A 19869-nucleotide genomic window follows, 5' to 3' on the forward strand; every position below is an offset into this window, starting at 1 on the left:
GTCAATGAGAGGCGGGGTCAGAAGGAGCCGGAAGTGCTCGCGTTCGAACTTCCTGTTTGGAACGGGGCGTGGCTAGCTGCGTCCATTCATATCCTGCGGCGCGCGGTTACTTTCAGCTTTTTTTGTACTTTTGTACTTTTTGCAAGATGCCATCAGAGAAGTCTGTTTTAGACCAAATTGAGAATGACCCGAGTACTGATGAAATACCAATGGACTCCTCTTCGGACGACTCGGACTTGATGGCTCCGACTCATGATGAAGACGCCTCAGACTCTGATTACGAGCTCCCATTTGAAACAAGGTATTTATTTTATTTATTCTGTTCCCATTTATCAGTTTGTATTTCAGCTACATTAGTCTGTATATGTGACATAGATGCTAAATCATAGAACGCATGGACCAGTGCAACTTTAGCCCTGTGTCCTCTGTCCCAGAGGATTTATCCAAAACCGTTGATTTGTCCCAGATTTATGTACGAAATGTCCCCGGTGTCCCTAGTTTTAACCAATTTGATCCCTGCCAATTGTAAAGAGGGGCATGAATTGTCATTTGTTTGGTAAAATACGGAAAAGCTGCTTAAAAATGGCATACACACAGAGAAAAAGTGACTATACTGACTCACATGTTAGTCCTGAATGGTCCCAGTGCTTATAAATTTTCCTCAATCCATGCACTCGATCATTTTATTATTACCAACTACCCCAAACTGAGGGTGTCTCACTTTTATTTTGAAAATCTGATCACCCTCATTGTAGCTCACATCTAAAACAATGAATGATGGTAAATACGTAATTAGAAGTGTGGGTACATATTAACTACTGAAAAAAATGTTGTGAAGGCCCTCTTCCCTGCACTGGGCCCTAGGTAAACAGGACCCTTTACCTCCCCCCACCTTGGATTTAAAATAAACTTGAACATAAGTGTAAATTATACAGTACAGTTGGTATAACATTGTTTTACAATATATTTTACATTGCATAGATTGTGTTTTTTGCTTTTTTGAACTGTGTTTTTTGTTCTACAGCAGTGACGGATCTGATGAAGACTATGAGCCCCCCTCTCAGAAAAAGGCCTCAATAAGACGAAGTGCTGCATGGTGGAGGTGAGAATACATGAATACATGAATTTATTTGCAAAGTGGTGGCCATTACTGTACAACAGGAATGTAGATTCAAATTAGTGACTGATTGGAAAGTACTGGAAAGCAGCTTTTCTGAATGAAGGACTACTGTTATGTTTTTCAGATTTGAACAGAAAAGCCCCTCCCCCAAACCAGGTCCCTCTGGTGAATCCCTGCAAGGTGCCAAGCCGTCAATCCCGCAAACGACCAAGACAAGGTGAGGCCATCACTTAAATTGGTGACCATTACCAATTTACATCAGGAATGTAGATTCAGATTAGTGACTAACTGGAAAGTACTGGAAAGTATCTTGTAGCAAAATCTGGCACAGAGCATCTTTTCTCAGAGTTTAATGTTTTCTGTGCACTGTTCTTGTTTTAAATAATTAAAAATAAACTGCTTTTGATATTGTGGTATTCAAATATTTATTTTATTTTAGCTTTTCTGAATTAAGGACTATTGTTATGTTTTTCAGAATTGAACAGAAAAGCCCCTCCCCCAAGCCAGGTCCCTTCGGTGAATCCCTGCAAGGTACCAAGCCGTCAACCCCGCAAACAACCAAGACAAGGTGAGGCCATCACTTAAATTGGTGACCATTACCAATTTACAACAGGAATGTAGATTCAGATTAGTGACTAACTGGAAAGTACTGGAAAGCAATTTGTATCTTAATCTGGCACAGGGCATCTTTTCTCAGAGTCTAATGTTTTCTGGGCACTGTCCTTGTTTTAAATAATTAAAAATAAACTGCTTTTGATATTGTTCTATTCAAATATTTATTTTATTTTATCTTTTCTGAATTAAGGACTATTGTTATGCTTTTCAGAAGGGAACGAAAAACTCCCTCCCCCCAGCCAAGTCCCTTCGGTGAATCCCTGCAAGGTGCCGAGCCGTCAACCCCGCAAACGACCCAGACAAGGTGAGGCCATCACTTAAATTGGTGACCATTACCAATTTACAACAGGAATGTAGATTCAGATTAGTGACTGTATGTCCTTTGTTTTGTAGTGGTGCTTCCGACTCTGATGATCGCTGGAGAAACGGGAACGAGGAGGACACCGCTCCAGAAAGCCTCTGCTTCCGTCCAACTAACCCCCCTGGGCCGATCTTGGACACCACTTCCTCTTGGACCGCTTTGCAGCTGTTTCAGCTTTTTTTTTCATCCTCTGTTGTGAAGACGATCATAGACAATACAAACCTCAACGCACAGAGGAGGAAGCTTGCTGGTGTGAAGTATGCCTGGGAACCACTTGACATCAAGGACTTTTACATTTTCCTGGCAATTCTTGTCTACACTGGCCTCTGCGGAGTTCCTGAACAGCCTGATTACTGGAGGAAAAGCTTCCCCTATGGTAACCCTTTTCCTGGCAACACGATGCCCCGGGCCAGATTTGAGGCTATTTTGTGGTCTCTTCATCTCAGTGACCCCTCCAAAGATGAAGAAAATGACCGCAAGAGAGGTACCCCAGAGTACGATAGGCTTTTCAAGCTAAAGCCACTGTACACCGATATCCAGACTGCTTGCATGGACAATTTTCAACCGGACAAGAATATCTCTATTGACGAACGGATGGTTGCTTCAAAAGCCAAGATTGGAATGAAACAATACAATAAAGACAAGCCTACAAAATGGGGTTATAAACTGTTTGTTTTAGCTGACTCCACCACTGGGTACACATGGAACTTTTCTATCTATTCCGGTAAAAGTGACAGTCGATCCAAACACGGCCTGGGCTACTCCTCCGTTATGGACCTTCTCCCGTTCGATCAACTTGGCAGTGGCTACACTCTGTACGTGGACAACTTTTACACCAGCCCTGCTTTGTTTTTGGAGCTGAAAGAAAAGAACATGGGAGCGTGTGGAACGATCAGAAAACATCTGCCTGGTTTTCCCACAACGACAGTGAACGACCTCCCAAAAAAGGCGAGGAGGGGTGATGTTCGCTGGTTACGCAAGGACAGCCTTTTGTTTGTCAAGTGGATGGACAAGCGGGAGGTCGCCATGTGCTCTTCGGTGCACAAGGCAAGCAGTGGCCAAACGGTGCCCCGGAATATAAAAACGCAGGGTGTCTGGAGCATAGAAAACGTCCCCGTGCCAGATGCTGTGCTGGACTATAACAAGAACATGGGAGGAGTATTATCAGATGCTCTTATCGGCTTTTACACTGTCCACCATAAGACAATGAAGTGGTATAAAACGCTTTTCTACCACTTTCTGGACATCGTAATTGTCAACAGCCACATCCTGTACCGTGAAACTGAGAAGACACTGGCTACTGGTACAAAGATATTAACACAGAAGAAGTTCAGAGAAGCTTTATGTGAGCAGCTCGTGGAGTATGCGAAGAGCTCCGTTCCAGCCGTGCCAGTCACTCCTTCGGTCACCTGCATGCCCACTTATTATCCAGGGTCGACCAGAAAGTACTGCAGGAGGTGCTTTGATGCAGGAGAGAAGAGGGTAAAGACGGCAGTGCACTGTAGGAAATGCCAGGTGCCTTTGTGTTTGACCTCTCAGAAGAACTGTTTTACAATCTGGCACGATGAAAATCACCAAATGTAGTCTTGAATGTATATAGTGTAAATAGTTTGATCCATTTTTTAAATTCACTTTTTATTTGTCTAAGCTGTTGCATAAAAGATCTTTTTTTTCCCTTGTATTTTTTTACCTGTATATATTTATTATTATTATTGGCCTGGAGTATTCTGTGTGAAAATGGTATCCTGGTGGTCAAATAAAGCCAAAACTATTCAAATCATTACTTTTTTCTGTTTTCTATAAAAATCTGAAATCAAAGGTGCATAACTTTGCTCTTGTTTGCTTTTATACATAAAAAATGTACACATAATAATAACAATGCATCCGTTTTATATAGCACTTTTTTGGACATTCAAAGACGCTTTACAGTTCATTATTCATTCACTACATACCCGGTGGTGGTTTGATACTACTGTAGCGACAGCTGCCCTTGGACAGACTGACGGAAGCGAGGCTGCCAATCTGTGCCATCGGCCCCTCCAACCTCCACCATCTACGAAACGAAATCAATCATAAACGAAAACAAAAATTGTAAAATTTTTCATTGTCATTACCGTTTATTTTGTACAATCATAAACGATAAACTTTTGTGCCTTCTTCATTACTATTATTAATTTGAACGACCATAAAAGGAAACAAAAAATCCCTACATTTTTCATTCTCATAAATGTTTATGTTGTATGATCATAAACGATAAACTTTGTGCCTTCTTCATTACTATTATTAGTTTGTACGACCATAAATGAAAACAAAAAGTCCCTAAATTTTTCACTCTCATTACTGTTTATTTTGTACAATCATAAACGATAAACTTTGTGCCTATGATAACATTATTATTACGACCATAAACGAAAATATGTTTCTGCACATTTGTATATGTGCGTTATGCATATTTGTATAAACATTTATATTGAGTATGTGTACTGGATATCTATGATGTATATATGTATGTATGTACATATGTGTGTACATTATGTATGTATATGTGGATATGTTTTTGTATATATGTGTGTATATTTCTGCATAATGACAGGTAGCCACTCCAAAGGCAATATTTAAAACAAAAAAGTGAACCACGTGATTATGTAAAACAGTTCGGGTAGGACTCTATAAGTTTTTTAAACTTCATCCTACTCCTTTTGAGCACCAAGTCCCAAATATGTTCATGGATATATCACTATTTTTGTTAATGTTTTTTAAATTTTGTTGTACCTGGCTCAAACAAACAAATAAATGAAATTAAATAATAATGCATCAGCTTTTTTGGACACTCAAAGACGCTTTACAGTTCATTATTCATTCACTCCAAACCCGGTGGTGATAAGATACTACAGTAGCCACAGCTGCCCTGCACAGACTGACGGAAGCGAGGCTGCCAATCTGTGCCATTGGCCCCTCCGACCTCCACCATCTCTCACACACATCACTTTCAGAGGTGAGTGAAGTGCCTTGCCTAAGGACACAATGACAATTTTGTTGTGACTGGTGCTCCACTATAATATGAATGTACACATGAATACTGGCTCGAGCGTCCCATTCTCTCTGCGGAAACGTTCACTTCCTTCCTCCTGGTGCCCCCTTCTTTTGGACAGGACACGGGTATCTGCTGTGGGGGGACATTCTCAGCAGCCTTTAGTAAACCGTGTCATGCACTGTGATATATCGTGTTAGAAAATCAGCTTCTATATCATAATAAAATGAAATGTGAAAGTAGCGAGACCAAATGTCGTGTTTCTGTAATTTTTTATCTTCACGAAGTGACCACATAATTTTTGCTTGTTTTGTTGGGTAATTAAGACAACAGGGGTGTAACGATATCTAAGTCACACGACACGATATTGTCATGATATTTACTGTGATATGGTGGGGAGGCTCACGATTAGGGATGTAACAATATCCAAATCTCTCGTTATGATATTTTTATTGCTGCACCATAACTCTTAATTTAAGCAAAGAGACTTGTAATTCAATATACTGTGAGAACTTTGACGATACAATATCACGATATTTTGGTTATTGTTACAGCCCTATAATACTTTCCAGCTTGGAGACCTTCCAGTTGATTTCTGTACACATATTGATCACATGTGAAATGTTGTGTTTAAAAAGGTTTTCCACAATGATCTTACAGTGAATATTAGATTTTTTGTTATGTCCATCCAAAAAAACAAAGTTTCAACTTCAGTTTCTCTCACTCAGTATGATTTATTTGCAGAATTTCACAACCACAGTAATCTTTTATATGACACCTTGTTTGTTAAAATATCATACATGATTCATTTCGAGAATAAAGCCCTGGGCATAGGAGGTTAAAGTCTTAATCCTCTTGACGTGTCTGGACCGCACTTATTTACATATTGTGCCAAGATCGTTTTGATTTATGAACACACAGAATGCCCAGTGAGAGGCATCAGCTGCACCACACACCTGCACACTCACCTGTATGATAATGACATTACAGGGGAATGGGAGGGCATCTGGCACACACAGGGATACAAGAGGGTGGGAGGGCATCTGACACACAGAGGAACACGAGGGGGGGGGTTGGGGGCACTGACCTGGATGTTGAGGCGTCCGCGGTGAGCTCCGAGCCCGTAGCGTTTGGTGCTGGAGGCGTGGAGCTGGAAGTCATCGATCTTCAGATTCTCCAGACCCATCGGAGGACACTCTTAAATACATAACACCGCATTATACACATAGACCGTAAATATACATGGTTCTTCTGGCTCCATCGACTCTGGCTCCAATTCACTTTTCATTGGAAAACCATCACCCCTCACTCTATACCTGCTGCAGTGAGAATTGACATTTTGGGCTTAAAATGTTCGTATTATCCCTCTCTACATGATTCTGGGGTTTTTATTTCACTGTTTTGTTCGTAAATAAATTCCTCTTCCTAATATGGCTCCAGAAACCTGCTCCAAATAACCGCTTGCCTCTGTAAGCTTCGTTTGACTGGAGCCGAACGCTTAATATGCTAAATTGACTTGTAACAGCAACTTGTCCATCATGTCCAATGTTATAGACCAGAATCACAATTGTTGTTTAGTCCTGGGTTAGTTCTGATTTAATTCTGGTTTAGTTCTAGTTCAGTCCTTGTATACTCCTAGTTCAGTCCCGGTTTAGCCCTGGTTCAGTCCTGGTTTAGTCCCGGTTTAGCCATGGTTCAGTCCTGGTTTAGTCCCCGTTTAGTCCTGTTTCAGTCCTGGTTTAGACCTTGTTTAGTTCTGGTTTAGACCTGTTTTAGACCTGGTTTACTCCTGTTTCAGACTTGGTTTAGTCCTGGTTCAGTCCTGGTTTAGACCTTGTTTAGTTCTGGTTTAGACCTGTTTTAGACCTGGTTTACTCCTGTTTCAGACTTGGTTTAGTCCTGGTTCAGTCCTGATTTACTCTTTGTTTAGTCCTTGTTCTGTCCTGGTTTAGTCCTGGTTCACCCCTGTTTTAATTCTGGTTTAGTCCTGTTTTAGTCCCGGTTCAGTTCTGGTTCAGTCCTGTTTTAGCCCTGGTTTAGCCCTGGTTTAGTTCTGGTCTAGTCCTGGTTCAGCCCTGGTTGAGTCCCGGTTTAGCCCTGGTTTGGTCTTGGTTTAGTCCCGGTTTAGCCCTGGTTTGGTCTTGGTTTAGCCCTAGTTTAGTCCTGGTTTAGTCCTTGTTTAGTCCTGGTTTAGTCCTGGTTTTGGTCTCTGTATTTTTCTTTGACAGCTCTCACAGGCGCATGATTAATGGCTGCATTTCACTGGGGCTTTTTAAAACCCTGTCGGTGAATTCTCAGACTCCTGCGTTTATTCAAAATGGACTCCGGGGACCATACACGAGTCCTCATGGCAACCCCTTCATTTAAAGACCTGTTACGTAACATTTATTTCTCCGCAGAAATGTTCTTGCATTTGCCTGTGGAACGTAACACAAACAATATCTATTTAAGCAGGGGTAAGGGAGGGAGGGCATCTGGCTTACAAGTTTGGCACTAAACCTATCCGTTTCCATGGAGACAAAAAGGAAAAACCAGCAGGCCAAGCTCCGGGTCAGATCTGTGGAGAGGCAAGCCCACACAGCAAGAATTCATGTTTTTCCGAGGTATTTATTAGCAGTAAACACCTGAATGAAACGATGCGAGATAAGTTTAATAAGTTAAGACAGAGTTAAGTTAAGATAAGTTTAATGCTATACTTCGGGACATTCCAGGCAAAGCAACAACATCTCCATGGAGACGAGCACAAAGCAGATCCTCCACCAGAAAAGTTAGTCGCGTTATAATGTTGTTCCCTCCTCAAAAACAGACCTGGAACATGTTTGAGTAACTCTTTAAAATGTCTCTAAAACTTGTGATGTCATGAAGTGTGTCAAATCTTCTTCTAAAACAATTTATGCGTGACTGAAAATGCCCAAATTCCTCTGATGCTAATCTCTCCAAAAACGGTATTTTTCATTTAATATATATTTTAAAGGCAGCTCATTAAAACTGAAGCTGTGTGAAATGAGCGTGTCTCATATGGAAATGTGGTTCAGAGTTCAACATATTTACAAAAGTACCTTCAAGGAATTATTTTGGACATTTTAATGATTCTGACAAGAGTCTACCTGCTCCTCTGACCTTCTCCTCAGCTCCTCTTGACCCCTCATCTGCTCCTCTCACCCTCTCCTCTCTCTCTGCTCCTCTGCTCTCACCTCTCTCCTCTCTCTCCTCTCTTCTCCTCTACTCCTCTGACCTTCTCCTCTGCTCCTTTGAACTTCTCTTCTGCTCCTCTGACCATCTCCTCTGCTCCTCTAACTCTCTCCTGTCCTCCTCTGAACTTCTCCACTGTTCCTCTGCTCGTCTGAACTTCTCCACTGCTCCTCTGATCTCCTCTGCTCCTCTGACCCTCTCCTCTGCTCCTCTGACCTCTCTCCTCTGCTCCTCTGCTCCTCTGACCCTCTCCTCTGCTCCTCTGACCTTCTCCTCTCCTCTAAATTTCTCCTCTGCTCCTCTGACCCTCTCCTCTGCTCCTCTAAACTTCTCCTCTGCATCCTCTTATTCTCTCCTCTGCTCTTCTTGACCTTCTCAACTGTTCCTCTGGCCATCTCCTCTGCTCCTCTCCTCTGCTCCAGCTGACCCTTTCCTCCTCTGCTCCTCCCATCCTATACTCTCTTCTCCTCTGAACTCCTCTGAACTTCTCCTCTGAACTCCTCTGAACTGCTCCTCTGAACTCCTCTGAACTTCTCCTCTGCTCCTCTTAACTCCTCTGAACTTCTCCGCTGCTCCTCAGCTCACACTTCAGCGCACAATGAGATCTTCAGTAAAACTATTGTTGTGGCTTGCGATCTGTCCTCTGGGATTTGAACCATCAACCTTGATTTAGTGTCAGTGTGTTTGCTCAAAGGAACAGCGACGGAGGAGCCAAGTTGAGACAAAGGAGCCCTCAGTGACGTCTGCAGACCGTTAAGATACACAAACTCAGTCCAGACCCGAGCTACGATCCACACATGGGGCTCAAAGTGCGTGTGACAGGATTTCATGTTCTTCTAATTATTACTTTGTGTAATCAGAAAAAAACTGCACCAAACATCTGTTATTCATCAGTTTGTGAAGAAAGAAATTCGGAAAATCTTGTAAACGGGAATTCCTTTATCTGTGTCATCAAATTCCATCTAAAATCAAGAAAGAATTCACCCACATTAAAGCACAAAAACGCTTATTACACAGTTTTTTGATCTGTTATAATGTCGTTTCCTCATCACAAACAGACCTGAAGTTGTGTTTGTTTCATTCACACATGTTTAACACACAAACCCTGCACATTTAGACTACGTCTACACGACAACACTCCAGGACTTTTTTTTTTTTGCAGTCTGAAAGAAATTTGCATCACACACGTGTCGGATCAACAAATATTGACGTCCAGACGACAGCAGAGCACTGAGTGAAAATGATGTAATACACACGCCACGCGAGAATAATATTTAATAATGTAGATCTCATGAGTTGTTTTTTTTTTACTTTAAGGTAATTTAGACGATTTTAGATGTATCCCAGAAATATCACTTTTGTTTTGTAAAAGTTAAACATAAGTTTTCATTTTTAGTCATAAGATTTGGATGAGAATTATTAGAATAACTTGGTCTCAAAATCCAACAGTTTAATTACTCGTGCCTAATCTTTGTTATTGATCCATGTGCGTAATCTGCGGTGCTTGTTGTTAGCATTAGCACTAACAGCGTGTCTCGGTCAAGCCCCAGGGTTTCAAAATGGCCGCCCATTCAAGTCAATGGGCTGAGCTCAATGGCGCATGATCCCAGATTTGCCTTTAGCCCGGCTCGGTACTTCCGGTGGCTGTGGACTGACCGAGCATGTGCAGTAGTGCTCTTTTTTCCCACGGGCACATGCCAATGCACACGAGCGCACACATGGAGTGAGGTCAATTAGAGAGAGCGGAGCCGGAGCCGGAGCCGGAGCCGGAGCCGAATGATTATAAAGCATTTTTTTAAGACAACTGAAGGATTTTGAACTGAGAAAAAGTTTATGATCTAAAAGTAGGTAAAAATCGCCAACAAATCCGACATTCTTGAAAGTTGTAGGTCCCTGTCAGCTGAAACTAAGCAGTTTGTGATTGCACTCTATGAGAAAAATTTTCTCTCGGCCCATGTTTTTTTTTCTGCTGAAGTTCCAATGAGGCAGCTACAAGCAGCAACACCCTCCAGTTATTTTAATAGATCCATGGTCTCGGTTGATGGGCGACAGGAGCGGCTCCGTAGGCTACTTCTGTCCCATTTTGTCAATGGCCTGGCGGTCCGCGGAGGCCAGTTCGAGGGCTGCAGGCTTTGCATGAGCCTTCGCTGCATCGGAGGACCCTGGCGATGACGGGGTTGCGACCTCATTGTTTTCCAAAAGCTGCGGTTTGTTTGTTCACACAACAACGAAACGCCAGCGCTCTCAGATTTCTCCACTCTGGAACCTGTTCTCAAAAAGACCATTTTCACCCAAAACGCCAGCTCCGTGTGTACGAAAGACCAAAACAAATACGAACTTCACTGTTTTGACCAAAAAACTTTGTTGTGTGGACAGGCCCTCAGACTGAGTTCTTCTCTCAAACACAAAATGCTCTGTTCCACCTTGTGATGTCATGTGGTAATACACAGGAAGTGCTCCAGTGTGTTTTGAGGAAAAGAATCTGCAGATGTTTTTGACGCCGTTCCTTCTGGTGTGAAAATGCTGATGTCGACTTGTCCATGTTTCTTATGATGATCCAGCTAAAACAGAGCTGTTTATTGGAAACCGTTTTAAAACATTAAAACAAATAACAAATGTAAGAGAGAGATTGTTTGAAACAATACAATATTTACGGACATTAACTGGAACAATGTTTGGCTTTTCTCTAGAAAATATTTTGTAACTAATAAAACTCGTGAGGTCTGCCTGAAAATCCTGCAGAGATGTTCCCCTGTTAATGCTGTCATTTCAAAATGTCACTTAAACATAACTCATCTTTGCTCATTCTTTCACAGCGCTGAAGAAACCATCCGTCACCCATGTGTTTTGGGAATGCTCGTACGCTCAAATCTTTTGGAATGACATATTTTTGTTTGTGAATAGAAAGCTTGATACAAACCTACAGTTTAATATAAAGCGTGGTGTCTTTGAGAAATATATTCCTGCAAAAAAAAAAAAAAAACAGGACTAAAACAAGACTGAACCAGGACTGAACCAGGATTTAAACAGGACTAAAACAGGACTGAAACAGGATTAAAACAGGACTGAACCAGGACTAAAACAAGACTAAAACAAGACTAAAGCAGGACTAAAACAAGACTAAACGAGGACTAAACTAGGGCTAAACCAAGACTAAACCAGGTATAAACCAAGATTAAGCCAGGACTAAAACAAGACTAAACCAGGACTGAACCATGACTAAACTAGGACTACACCAAGACTAAAACAGGTCTAAACCAGAAATAAACCAGTACTAAAGTGGTCTCAGTTCTGGTCTCAGTCCTGGTCCTGGTCCTGGTCCCGGTCTCAGTCCTGATCTGGTCCCGGTCTCAGTCCTTATCACCCAACAGTCGATGTGGTCGCACCTCCCAGCCCATCCCAACACTCCTGCTTCAGTTCAGTCCTGGTTCAGTCCTGCTTCAGTCCTGGTTCAGTCCTGCTTCAGTCCTGGGTCAGTCCTGCTTCAGTCCTGGGTCAGTCCTGCTTCAGTCCTGGTTCAGTCCTGCTTCAGTCCTGCTTCAGTCCTGCTTCAGTCCTGGTTCAGTCCTGCTTCAGTCCTGGGTCAGTCCTGGGTTCAGTCCTGGTTCAGTCCTGGTTCAGTCCTGGTTCAGTCCTGCTTCAGTCCTGGGTCAGTCCTGCTTCAGTCCTGCTTCAGTCCTGCTTCAGTCCTGGGTCAGTCCTGGTTCAGTCCGGCATTGCAATTTTAAATCACGGAAATGGGAAACAGCCGTTATCTGTGTTTTTTCATTTTGGTTTTGGAGATACACAATGAAGAAAATAGTTCTTTTTCATTTTTGTATTTTTAGTTTTATATTGAAAAAAGAATGAGTGAATGACAAACGGATTCACATGAAGGCAGCATAAAACTCCACACATCTTCACTAGGATCATTTGGATAATTTCAGACCTGGAATTGCCAATCTCTAATGAACTAAAGGTACAATGTAAACAAAACACAACTCCAGGTCTGTTTTTGATGAGGAAAAAATGTTCTAACATGATCAAAAGCTCACAAGAATCAATTTGGTGTAATATAGAAGCTAAAATACTAAATACAAAGACACAAAATGCACCAACATCTGTCATTTGTCAATTTGTGAAGAAAAGTTGGAAATAAAACGTGGAAAATTTTGGAAAGTGGCCCTGAGTTTTGAACAGGAATCCCGCAATCTCTGCCATCAACAAACAAAATTCCATCGAAAATGCAGAAACAATTTACGCACAAAGAAGGCATTTTTGTGACAGTTTAGACCAGTACGTTTGTATGTTTTAGGAAACCAGAGGAAGCCCACCCAGACGCAGGCAGAACATGCAAACTCCACACACACAGGAGCCTGATGTTCTGGGAATCAAAGGAAACTTCTCACGTGAAGTACGAGTGCTTAAATCTAGAGCTTCCTGAAGGGCTAACCCAGGGCTAAACCAGGTCTAAAGCAGGGTTAAACCAGGACTGAACCAGGACTAAATCAGGTCTAAAGCAGGGCCAAACCAAGACTAAACCAGGTCTAAATCAGATGTAAACCAGGGCTAAACCAGGACTAAATCAGGGCCAAACCAGGACTAAACCAGGGCCAAACTAGGACTAAACCAGATCTAAACCAGGGCTAAACCAGGACTAAACCAGGTCTAAATCAGGGCCAAACCAGGACTAAACCAGGGTAACCAGTAATAAACCAGATCTAAAGCAGGGCCAAACCAGGACTAAACCAGGTCTAAACCAGAATTAAACCAGGACTAAACCAGGACTCTATCAGAACAAAACCAAGAGTAAACCAGGTCTAAACCAGCACTAAACCAGGATTAAACCAGATCTGAACAAGAACTAAACCTGGACTAAACAAGAACAAAAGCAGGTCTGAACATAATCTAAACCAAGACTAAAACAGGTCTAAAGAAGATATACGAGGACTAAACCAGGACTAAACTAGGTCCAAACAAAATATAAACCAGGACTAAAACAGGCCTAAAGAAAATAAAGACTAAACCAAGACTAGTCAAAGACTGAACCAGGACTAAATCAGGTCCAAATGCGTGTCCTGTTCCAGTTGGACTCATGTTGGGGACATGTGGAGGACAGTTTTTGCTGGTCTCAGTTCAGCTCTAAAACAAACTCAGGATTTTACGTCTCCACCAGAGCCTTTTATTTCTACACTGTAAATTCCATGGACGCACAATATGTTTTTATCCTGGTGTTTGGATTTAACCTTTTCCATAGATCAGGATTTTACCTGAAATTACTTAAAGAGGGAACATTATGCAAAGTGGACTCTTTTTAGCTTTCTCCCATGTTCTAATGACATCTGAAGAGGTTTTAGAGCTATACATGCATGTTTGTGTAATCTAGTGATCTCTCCTGTGCCCTATTCAAACCCTCATTATGGTTAGCTGTAAGATTCTGTACAAGGCTCCGCCCACAAGCCTACGTCACCCACGCTCCCACACAACAATTCTCCATAAATACACAAAAACAGCTAACCATAAGGAGGGTTTGGATAGGGCCCAGGAGAGATCGCTAGATTACTCAAACATGCAAGGATAACTCTAAAACCTCTTCAGAAATGTTTTTGATGAGAGAACAATGGGAGAAAGAAAAAAAAAAGATTTTGCATAACAATGCCTCTTTAAAGGCTCGTTAAAACTATATATTTTTCATGAATGTCACATGATTACATAAATTTAGAAATTATATTTTGACAAAGGTGTTTCAGGCGTCGTAGTAGTTCATCTCAGTTGATCTTAGTTTAAAGCAGAGCAGATGTTGTAGTAGTTGTTTTGGTAGTAGTAGTAGTAGTAGTAGTAGTAGTAGTAGTAGTAGTAGTAGTAGTAGTAGTAGTAGTAGTAGCACTTGTAGTAACAGTAGAAGTATTAGTATTAGTCATAGTAGTAGTAGTAGCAGCAGGGGCAGTAGTAGTACTTCTAGTTGTAGTAGTAATAGTAGTAGTAGCATCAGTAGTAGTAGTAGTAGTAGTAGAAGTAGTAGCAGCAGGAGCAGTAGTAGTACAAGTAGTAGTAGTAGTAGTAGTAGTAGTAGTAGTAGTAGTAGAAGTAGTAGCAGCAGGAGCAGTAATAGTACTTGTAGTAGTAGTAGCAGCAGCAGTAGTAGTAGCAGTAGCAGTAGCAGCAGTAGTAGTAGTAGTACGAGTAGTAGTAGTAGTAGTAGCAGTAGCAGCAGCAGCAGTAGTAGTAGAAGTAGTAGCAGCAGCAGCAGTAGTAGTACTAGTAGTAGTACTAGTAGTAGTAGTAGTAGTAGTAGTGTAGTAGTAATACTAGTAGTAAAAGCAGCAGTACTAGTAGAAGTACTAGTAGTAGTAGTAGTAGTAGTAGTAGTAGTAGTAGTAGTAGTAGTAGTAGTAGAAGTAGTAGCAGCAGTAGTAGTAGTAGTAGTAGTAGTAGTAGTAATAATATTAGTAATAATAATAGTAGTAGTAGTTGTAATAATAATAGTACCAGCAGGAGCAGTAGTAGTAGTAGTAGTAATAGTAGTAGCAGTAGTATAATGCCTGTATATTATGATCTGAGCTGAATTCCGAGCAGATGTTTTCTCTTTGCTCTGATGAAGTTTTGGAGCTTTTGTGAATTTGAATATTTCCATCTTTTTTCCAGAGCGGTGCCAGCCTCGTCCCTTTTTCCAACTCAGGAGGAGGTGCCAAGTTTCTGATGGAGAATTTCATAAAACGTGAAATGAAACTGGCGACGTTTGGGTCCCAGTTTATTTTATACGCTCTCTCTGTGACCTGCTCATGACCAACCGCACTGCCAAACACTAGTGCTGACTGCTATTGCTACTGCTGCGAGTGTTCTACATGGATCTCTATGGAGGAATGTTCAGCAGTTACCATGGAGGTACAACTGCACAGATTAGCAAATGCCGTTAAATATGTTTTAAGATTACCTGAAAACTCAAGAAACATTTTTAGGAGTTTGATTTTAAACAAAAATTTGAGAGTGACTAAACGAAAAATGGTCGGCTAATGCTAATGCTAACTAGCTTGTGACTGTAATGTTATTTGAGAGAGACTTAAATACAGAGAGCAACACATTAACCCAGGACTAAACAGGTCTAAACCATGTCTAAACCAGGACTAAACCAGGACTGAACCAGGACTAAACAGGTCTAAACCATGTCTAAACCAGGACTAAACCAGGACTGAACCAGGACTAAACAGGTCTAAACCAGGACTAAACCAGGACTGAACCAGGACTAAACCAGGACTGAACCAGGACTACACCAGGACTGAACCAGGACTAAACAGGTCTAAACCATATCTAAACCAGGACTAAACCAGGACTAAACCAGGACTGAACCAGGACTAAGCCAGGACTAAACCAGGACTAAACCAGGTCTAAACCAGGACTAAACCAGGACTAAAGCAGGACAAAACCAGGTCTAAACCAGTACTACACCAGGATTAAACCAGGTCTAACCCAGGGCTAAACCAGACCTAAACCAGGGCGCTGCATCGTGACGCAGACGATTTGACGCTGGACCGTAAATTGGCCTTAAACCAGGGCTAATCCAGAACTAAACCAGCTTTAAACCAAGTCTACACCAAGACTAAACCAGGTCTAAATCGGGTCTAACCCAGGTCTAAACTATGATTAAAACAAGACTAAACCAAGTCTACACCAAGACTAAACCAGATCTAAAGCAGAACTAAACCAGGTCTAAAGCAGAACTAAACCAGGTCTACACCAGGGCTAACCAGTCCACTCACCTTCAGACACGGCCTTGACCTGTTCTCCATCAGAAACACTGTTGGAGCTCTTCTTTGGTTTCTCGGCTTTGTTTTTCGTCACCTTCACTGTAAAATACAACATTCAAATCAATCATCTGTTTGTCCTTAAAGGTGTACCGTGTAACTTTTCTGATAGAGTGTCTGCATATAGCTTGCATTTATTCTATCATTAGTAGAAGTAGTGTTTTTATTTCTCAAAACTACTGCAAAAACATGCATTATTGCTGTGAGCGGGTCAACTTCTCCACAGACCTGACCTGTAACTTGGCCTGGTGATGTGGCCTAGCTTGTTGCCATGGTAATAGTTAAATTATACTGTAGAAAATTCCAGAAAAAAAAAACAACATCTACAGATGCGGAAACCAAAAAAGTTACATAGTGTACCTTTAAAAAAAGACATTGCATGCTTTTTTCATACATTTGTACACATATATTATTATTTGATGGTGCATTGTGGAACTTTTCTATTTTGTAATATTGCACAACATAAAAATAAACATGGTAATCACAATGGAGACAAGTCAAAGGTCAGATCTACGGAGAAGCAAGCCTCCACATGATACGAATTCATGTTTTTAAGCTATTTTTGAGCTATAAAACACCCGTAATTTAACAAATGTAAGAGAGATATGTTTAATGCCCTACTGTGGAGCAAGCAGCAGACCCTCCACCTTAGAAGTTACATAGTGGACTTTTAAAACAGCTTTATTTTGTGTTAAATTAATGCTTAAAGGGTGTTTCTAGTGTGGAAACTGCGCCAAACTTTGAGCTGGAATTCTTGAAAAAAACGTCTCCCCGCTGTGATGTCATTAAAATGTTTTAGAACCTGCACTTGTACTTGTCCCTGTCTCAGCAGATTTTTCAACTTTTCTTCATAAATTGACTCTTCACTGGTGTAAAAACTATCATTTATATTTACTACAGGTATCAGAGGTGGTAAAAATTGTACTCAACGTGATTTCACTTCTAACATTAAAGGTGCAGTGTGTAACTTTTTCATTGGGGGTCTTGTTTCTGCTTCTGTCATTGCTCTGAAATGTTCCACAGTGTGACATTAAATGGCTCTACCTTACTTTTATTTAATTACAGGTGGTTTTATAGCTCAGAAAACCCCAAAAGACCCCGCTCACAGTCAGAATGTTTGTTTTTCTAGGTATTTTTGAGCTATAAAACCACCTGTATTTGAATAAATGTAAAGTAGAGCTGTTTAAAGTCACACTGTGGAACATTCCAGGCACCGCAATGACGTATCCATAGAAACAAGCAGGTGACGGACCCTCCAGAAAGTTGCAACAGCACACCTTTAAAACTGAGACCCGTGCGAGTTTACAGTAGCGACGCAGCCAGTTCACACCATCTCATCTTTCACAAAATTCCTTAAAGTTTCTCTGGAGTTTTCCTGAATCGTCTCTTGTGTAAATCAGATGCACATTCTTGACATAGCGTTCACATCCGAGACGGTTTATGTGATTTTTCTCAGAGACGGACTCAAACCTCGGAGAGATAACAGAAAATGAAGTACATGGAGATACACAGAGACACGCTCCAATGTAGGTCAGTTATGATGAATGAGACCAGAGACACTGCCAAGGTGTGTCCCTGTCTCGCAACGGGAAGTAGCAGCAGCAGTAGTAGTAGAAGTAGGAGGAGGAGTAGCAGTAGCAGCAGAAGTAGTGATAGTACAGTAGCAGTACTTGTAGTAGCAGTAGCAGTACTTGTAGCAGTAGCAGTACTTACAGTAGCAGTAGCAGTAGTTGTAGTAGCAGCAATAGCAGTAGTTGTAGTAGTAGCTGTAACAGTGGTAGTGGTACTAGTAGCAGTAGCAGAGGTTGTAGCAGTAGTAGCAGTTACAGTAGTAGCAGTAGTTGCAGTAGTAACAGTAGCAGTAGTTGTTGTATTTATAGTAGTTGCAGTAGTAGCAGTAGCAGTAGTTGTAATAGTAGCAGTAGCTGTGGTTGCAGTAGTTGTAGTAGTAGCAGCAGTTGCAGTAGCAGTAGTTAGCAGTAGTTGCAGTAGTAGCAGTAATAGTAGTAGTTGCAGTAAGTAGAAGGAGCAGTTGCAGCAGTTGTACTAGTAGTAGAAGCAGTAGTTGCAGTAGTAGTTGTAACAGTAGCAGTAGCTGTTGTAGTAGCAGTGGTAGCAGTGGTAGCAGAAGTTGTAGTTGTTGCTGTAGTAACAGTAGCAGTAATAGTAGTAGTAGTAGCAGTAGTTGCAGTAATAGTAGTAGTAGCAGTAGTTGCAGTAGCAGTAGTTTTAGCAATAGCAGTAGTTGTAGTAGTTGCAGTAGTAGTAGTGCAGTAGTTGCAGTAGCAGTAGTTGTGGTAGTTGCAGTAGTAGTAGTAGTAGCAGTAGTTACAGTAGCAGTAGTTGTAGTAGTTGCAGTAGTAGCTATAGTAGCTGTAGTAGCAGTAGTTGCAGTATTTGCAGTAGTAGCAATAGTTGCAGCAGTAGTAACAGTAGTAGCAGTAGTTACAGTAGTTACAGTTATTGCAGTAGTTGCAGTAGTAGCAGTATTTGCAGTAGTAACAGTAGTAACAGTAGCAGTAGTTGTAGTTGTAGTAGCAGTATTTGTAGTAGTAACAGTAGTAACAGCAGTATGACGGTGTGTCATGTTGAACAGTTTTGCAGCAGGTTCAGTTTTCTGTTGTAACATGTGGAGTGGATTCTTCAGACATGAACTCACAGACATCTGCAGAGTATTTAAATCTACACTCAATCTGATCTCCTCTCACCTCACGAGCTACTTCTGTCAGCTGTACACAGATCAGCCAAAACATTATGACCACCCACCCATATCTACACCTATAACACAATACAATTAATCTGACCTCCTCTCACCTCACGAGCTACTGCTGTCAACTGTACACAGATCTGCCAAAACATTATGACCACCCACCCACTCATAACACAATAATGCACTCAATCTGATTTAAAAGTGCTTAGAACTGTTATTTCTTCTTATAGTCTGCACTGAAATGGAGCAAAGGATCATGGTCTATGTAGGTCCCTGAATCCCACTATCTTTTTTTTTAGCTTTGCTGCACCATAATTCTTCATTTAAGCAAAGAGACTTGTTATTCAATATATTGTGATGATCCATATATTATTGTGAGAACTTTGACTATATGATATCACAATATTTCATTTTTTCAATCTGACCTGTCAACTATATACAGACCAGCCAATTCATTATGGCCACCAGCCCGTATTTACACCTCTGTAAATGTACAATATACACTTCACCCACATTGCTTAGTATGAAAAGTGGTGTGTGTGTGTTGGTGGGAGAGGCTAAAGGCACAGATTGGCAGTCACGCTTCCATCAGTCTGCCCCAGATCATGTGGCTGCATTAAGTATCTTATAACCTGTGGTGGTGTGAATGAATGATTACTGCAGTATAGCATTTTGAGGGGCTTTATTATCATTTTTACAGTATACTCAGGTCTGACCTCTACAGTGACTGACAAGTGCAAAACACTTTTACATTTCACAACACACACTAACAAATTTGAAAACACAAAAAAAATAAATAAGTAGCATTAAAATACATTTACATCTTGAAAACAAATGTGCATTTCAGAAAACACATTTGCAAATCTGCAAACAAATTTACAAAAGACAAAACATTCACACAAGTGCCGAGACAAATTTACATGCGGCAAAAACACAAATACAAACCCTGAAACACATAGACCTTTTTCATAATGGCAGGAAGTTGAAACCATTAATCATTTTCTGTGGCAAAATGTGTGTGTAAATGTGTGTCGTATTCTCCACCAGCTTCATAAATCT

At 41.1% G+C, this 19869-nt stretch overlaps 2 protein-coding genes across 2 annotated transcripts in view; one reads left to right on the plus strand and one right to left on the minus strand.

Moving 5' to 3' along the window:
* Nucleotides 1-6316, minus strand: part of cpxm2 (carboxypeptidase X (M14 family), member 2) — a 42652-nt gene extending 36336 nt beyond the window's left edge. Inside the window, exon 1 of the mRNA XM_055149932.1 lies at nt 6215-6316. Coding sequence (XP_055005907.1) covers nt 6215-6313 — 99 coding nt within the window. The 5' untranslated portion in view covers nt 6314-6316. The remainder of the gene's footprint in view (nt 1-6214) is intronic.
* Nucleotides 70-3876, plus strand: LOC129407895 (piggyBac transposable element-derived protein 4-like). Its single transcript, XM_055150467.1, has 6 exons — nt 70-301; nt 1025-1102; nt 1245-1337; nt 1596-1688; nt 1947-2039; nt 2129-3876. The coding sequence occupies exons 1-6, from the start codon at nt 147-149 to the stop codon at nt 3678-3680; spliced, it is 2064 nt and encodes a 687-aa protein (XP_055006442.1). The 5' UTR covers nt 70-146; the 3' UTR covers nt 3681-3876.
* Nucleotides 6317-19869: the final 13553 nt, after the last annotated feature.

This window comes from Boleophthalmus pectinirostris, unplaced genomic scaffold (genome assembly GCF_026225935.1).
Source record: "Boleophthalmus pectinirostris isolate CB_2022bp ecotype Guang Dong unplaced genomic scaffold, ASM2622593v1 HiC_scaffold_14, whole genome shotgun sequence".
In the NCBI taxonomy this organism is placed as follows: domain Eukaryota; kingdom Metazoa; phylum Chordata; class Actinopteri; order Gobiiformes; family Gobiidae; genus Boleophthalmus; species Boleophthalmus pectinirostris.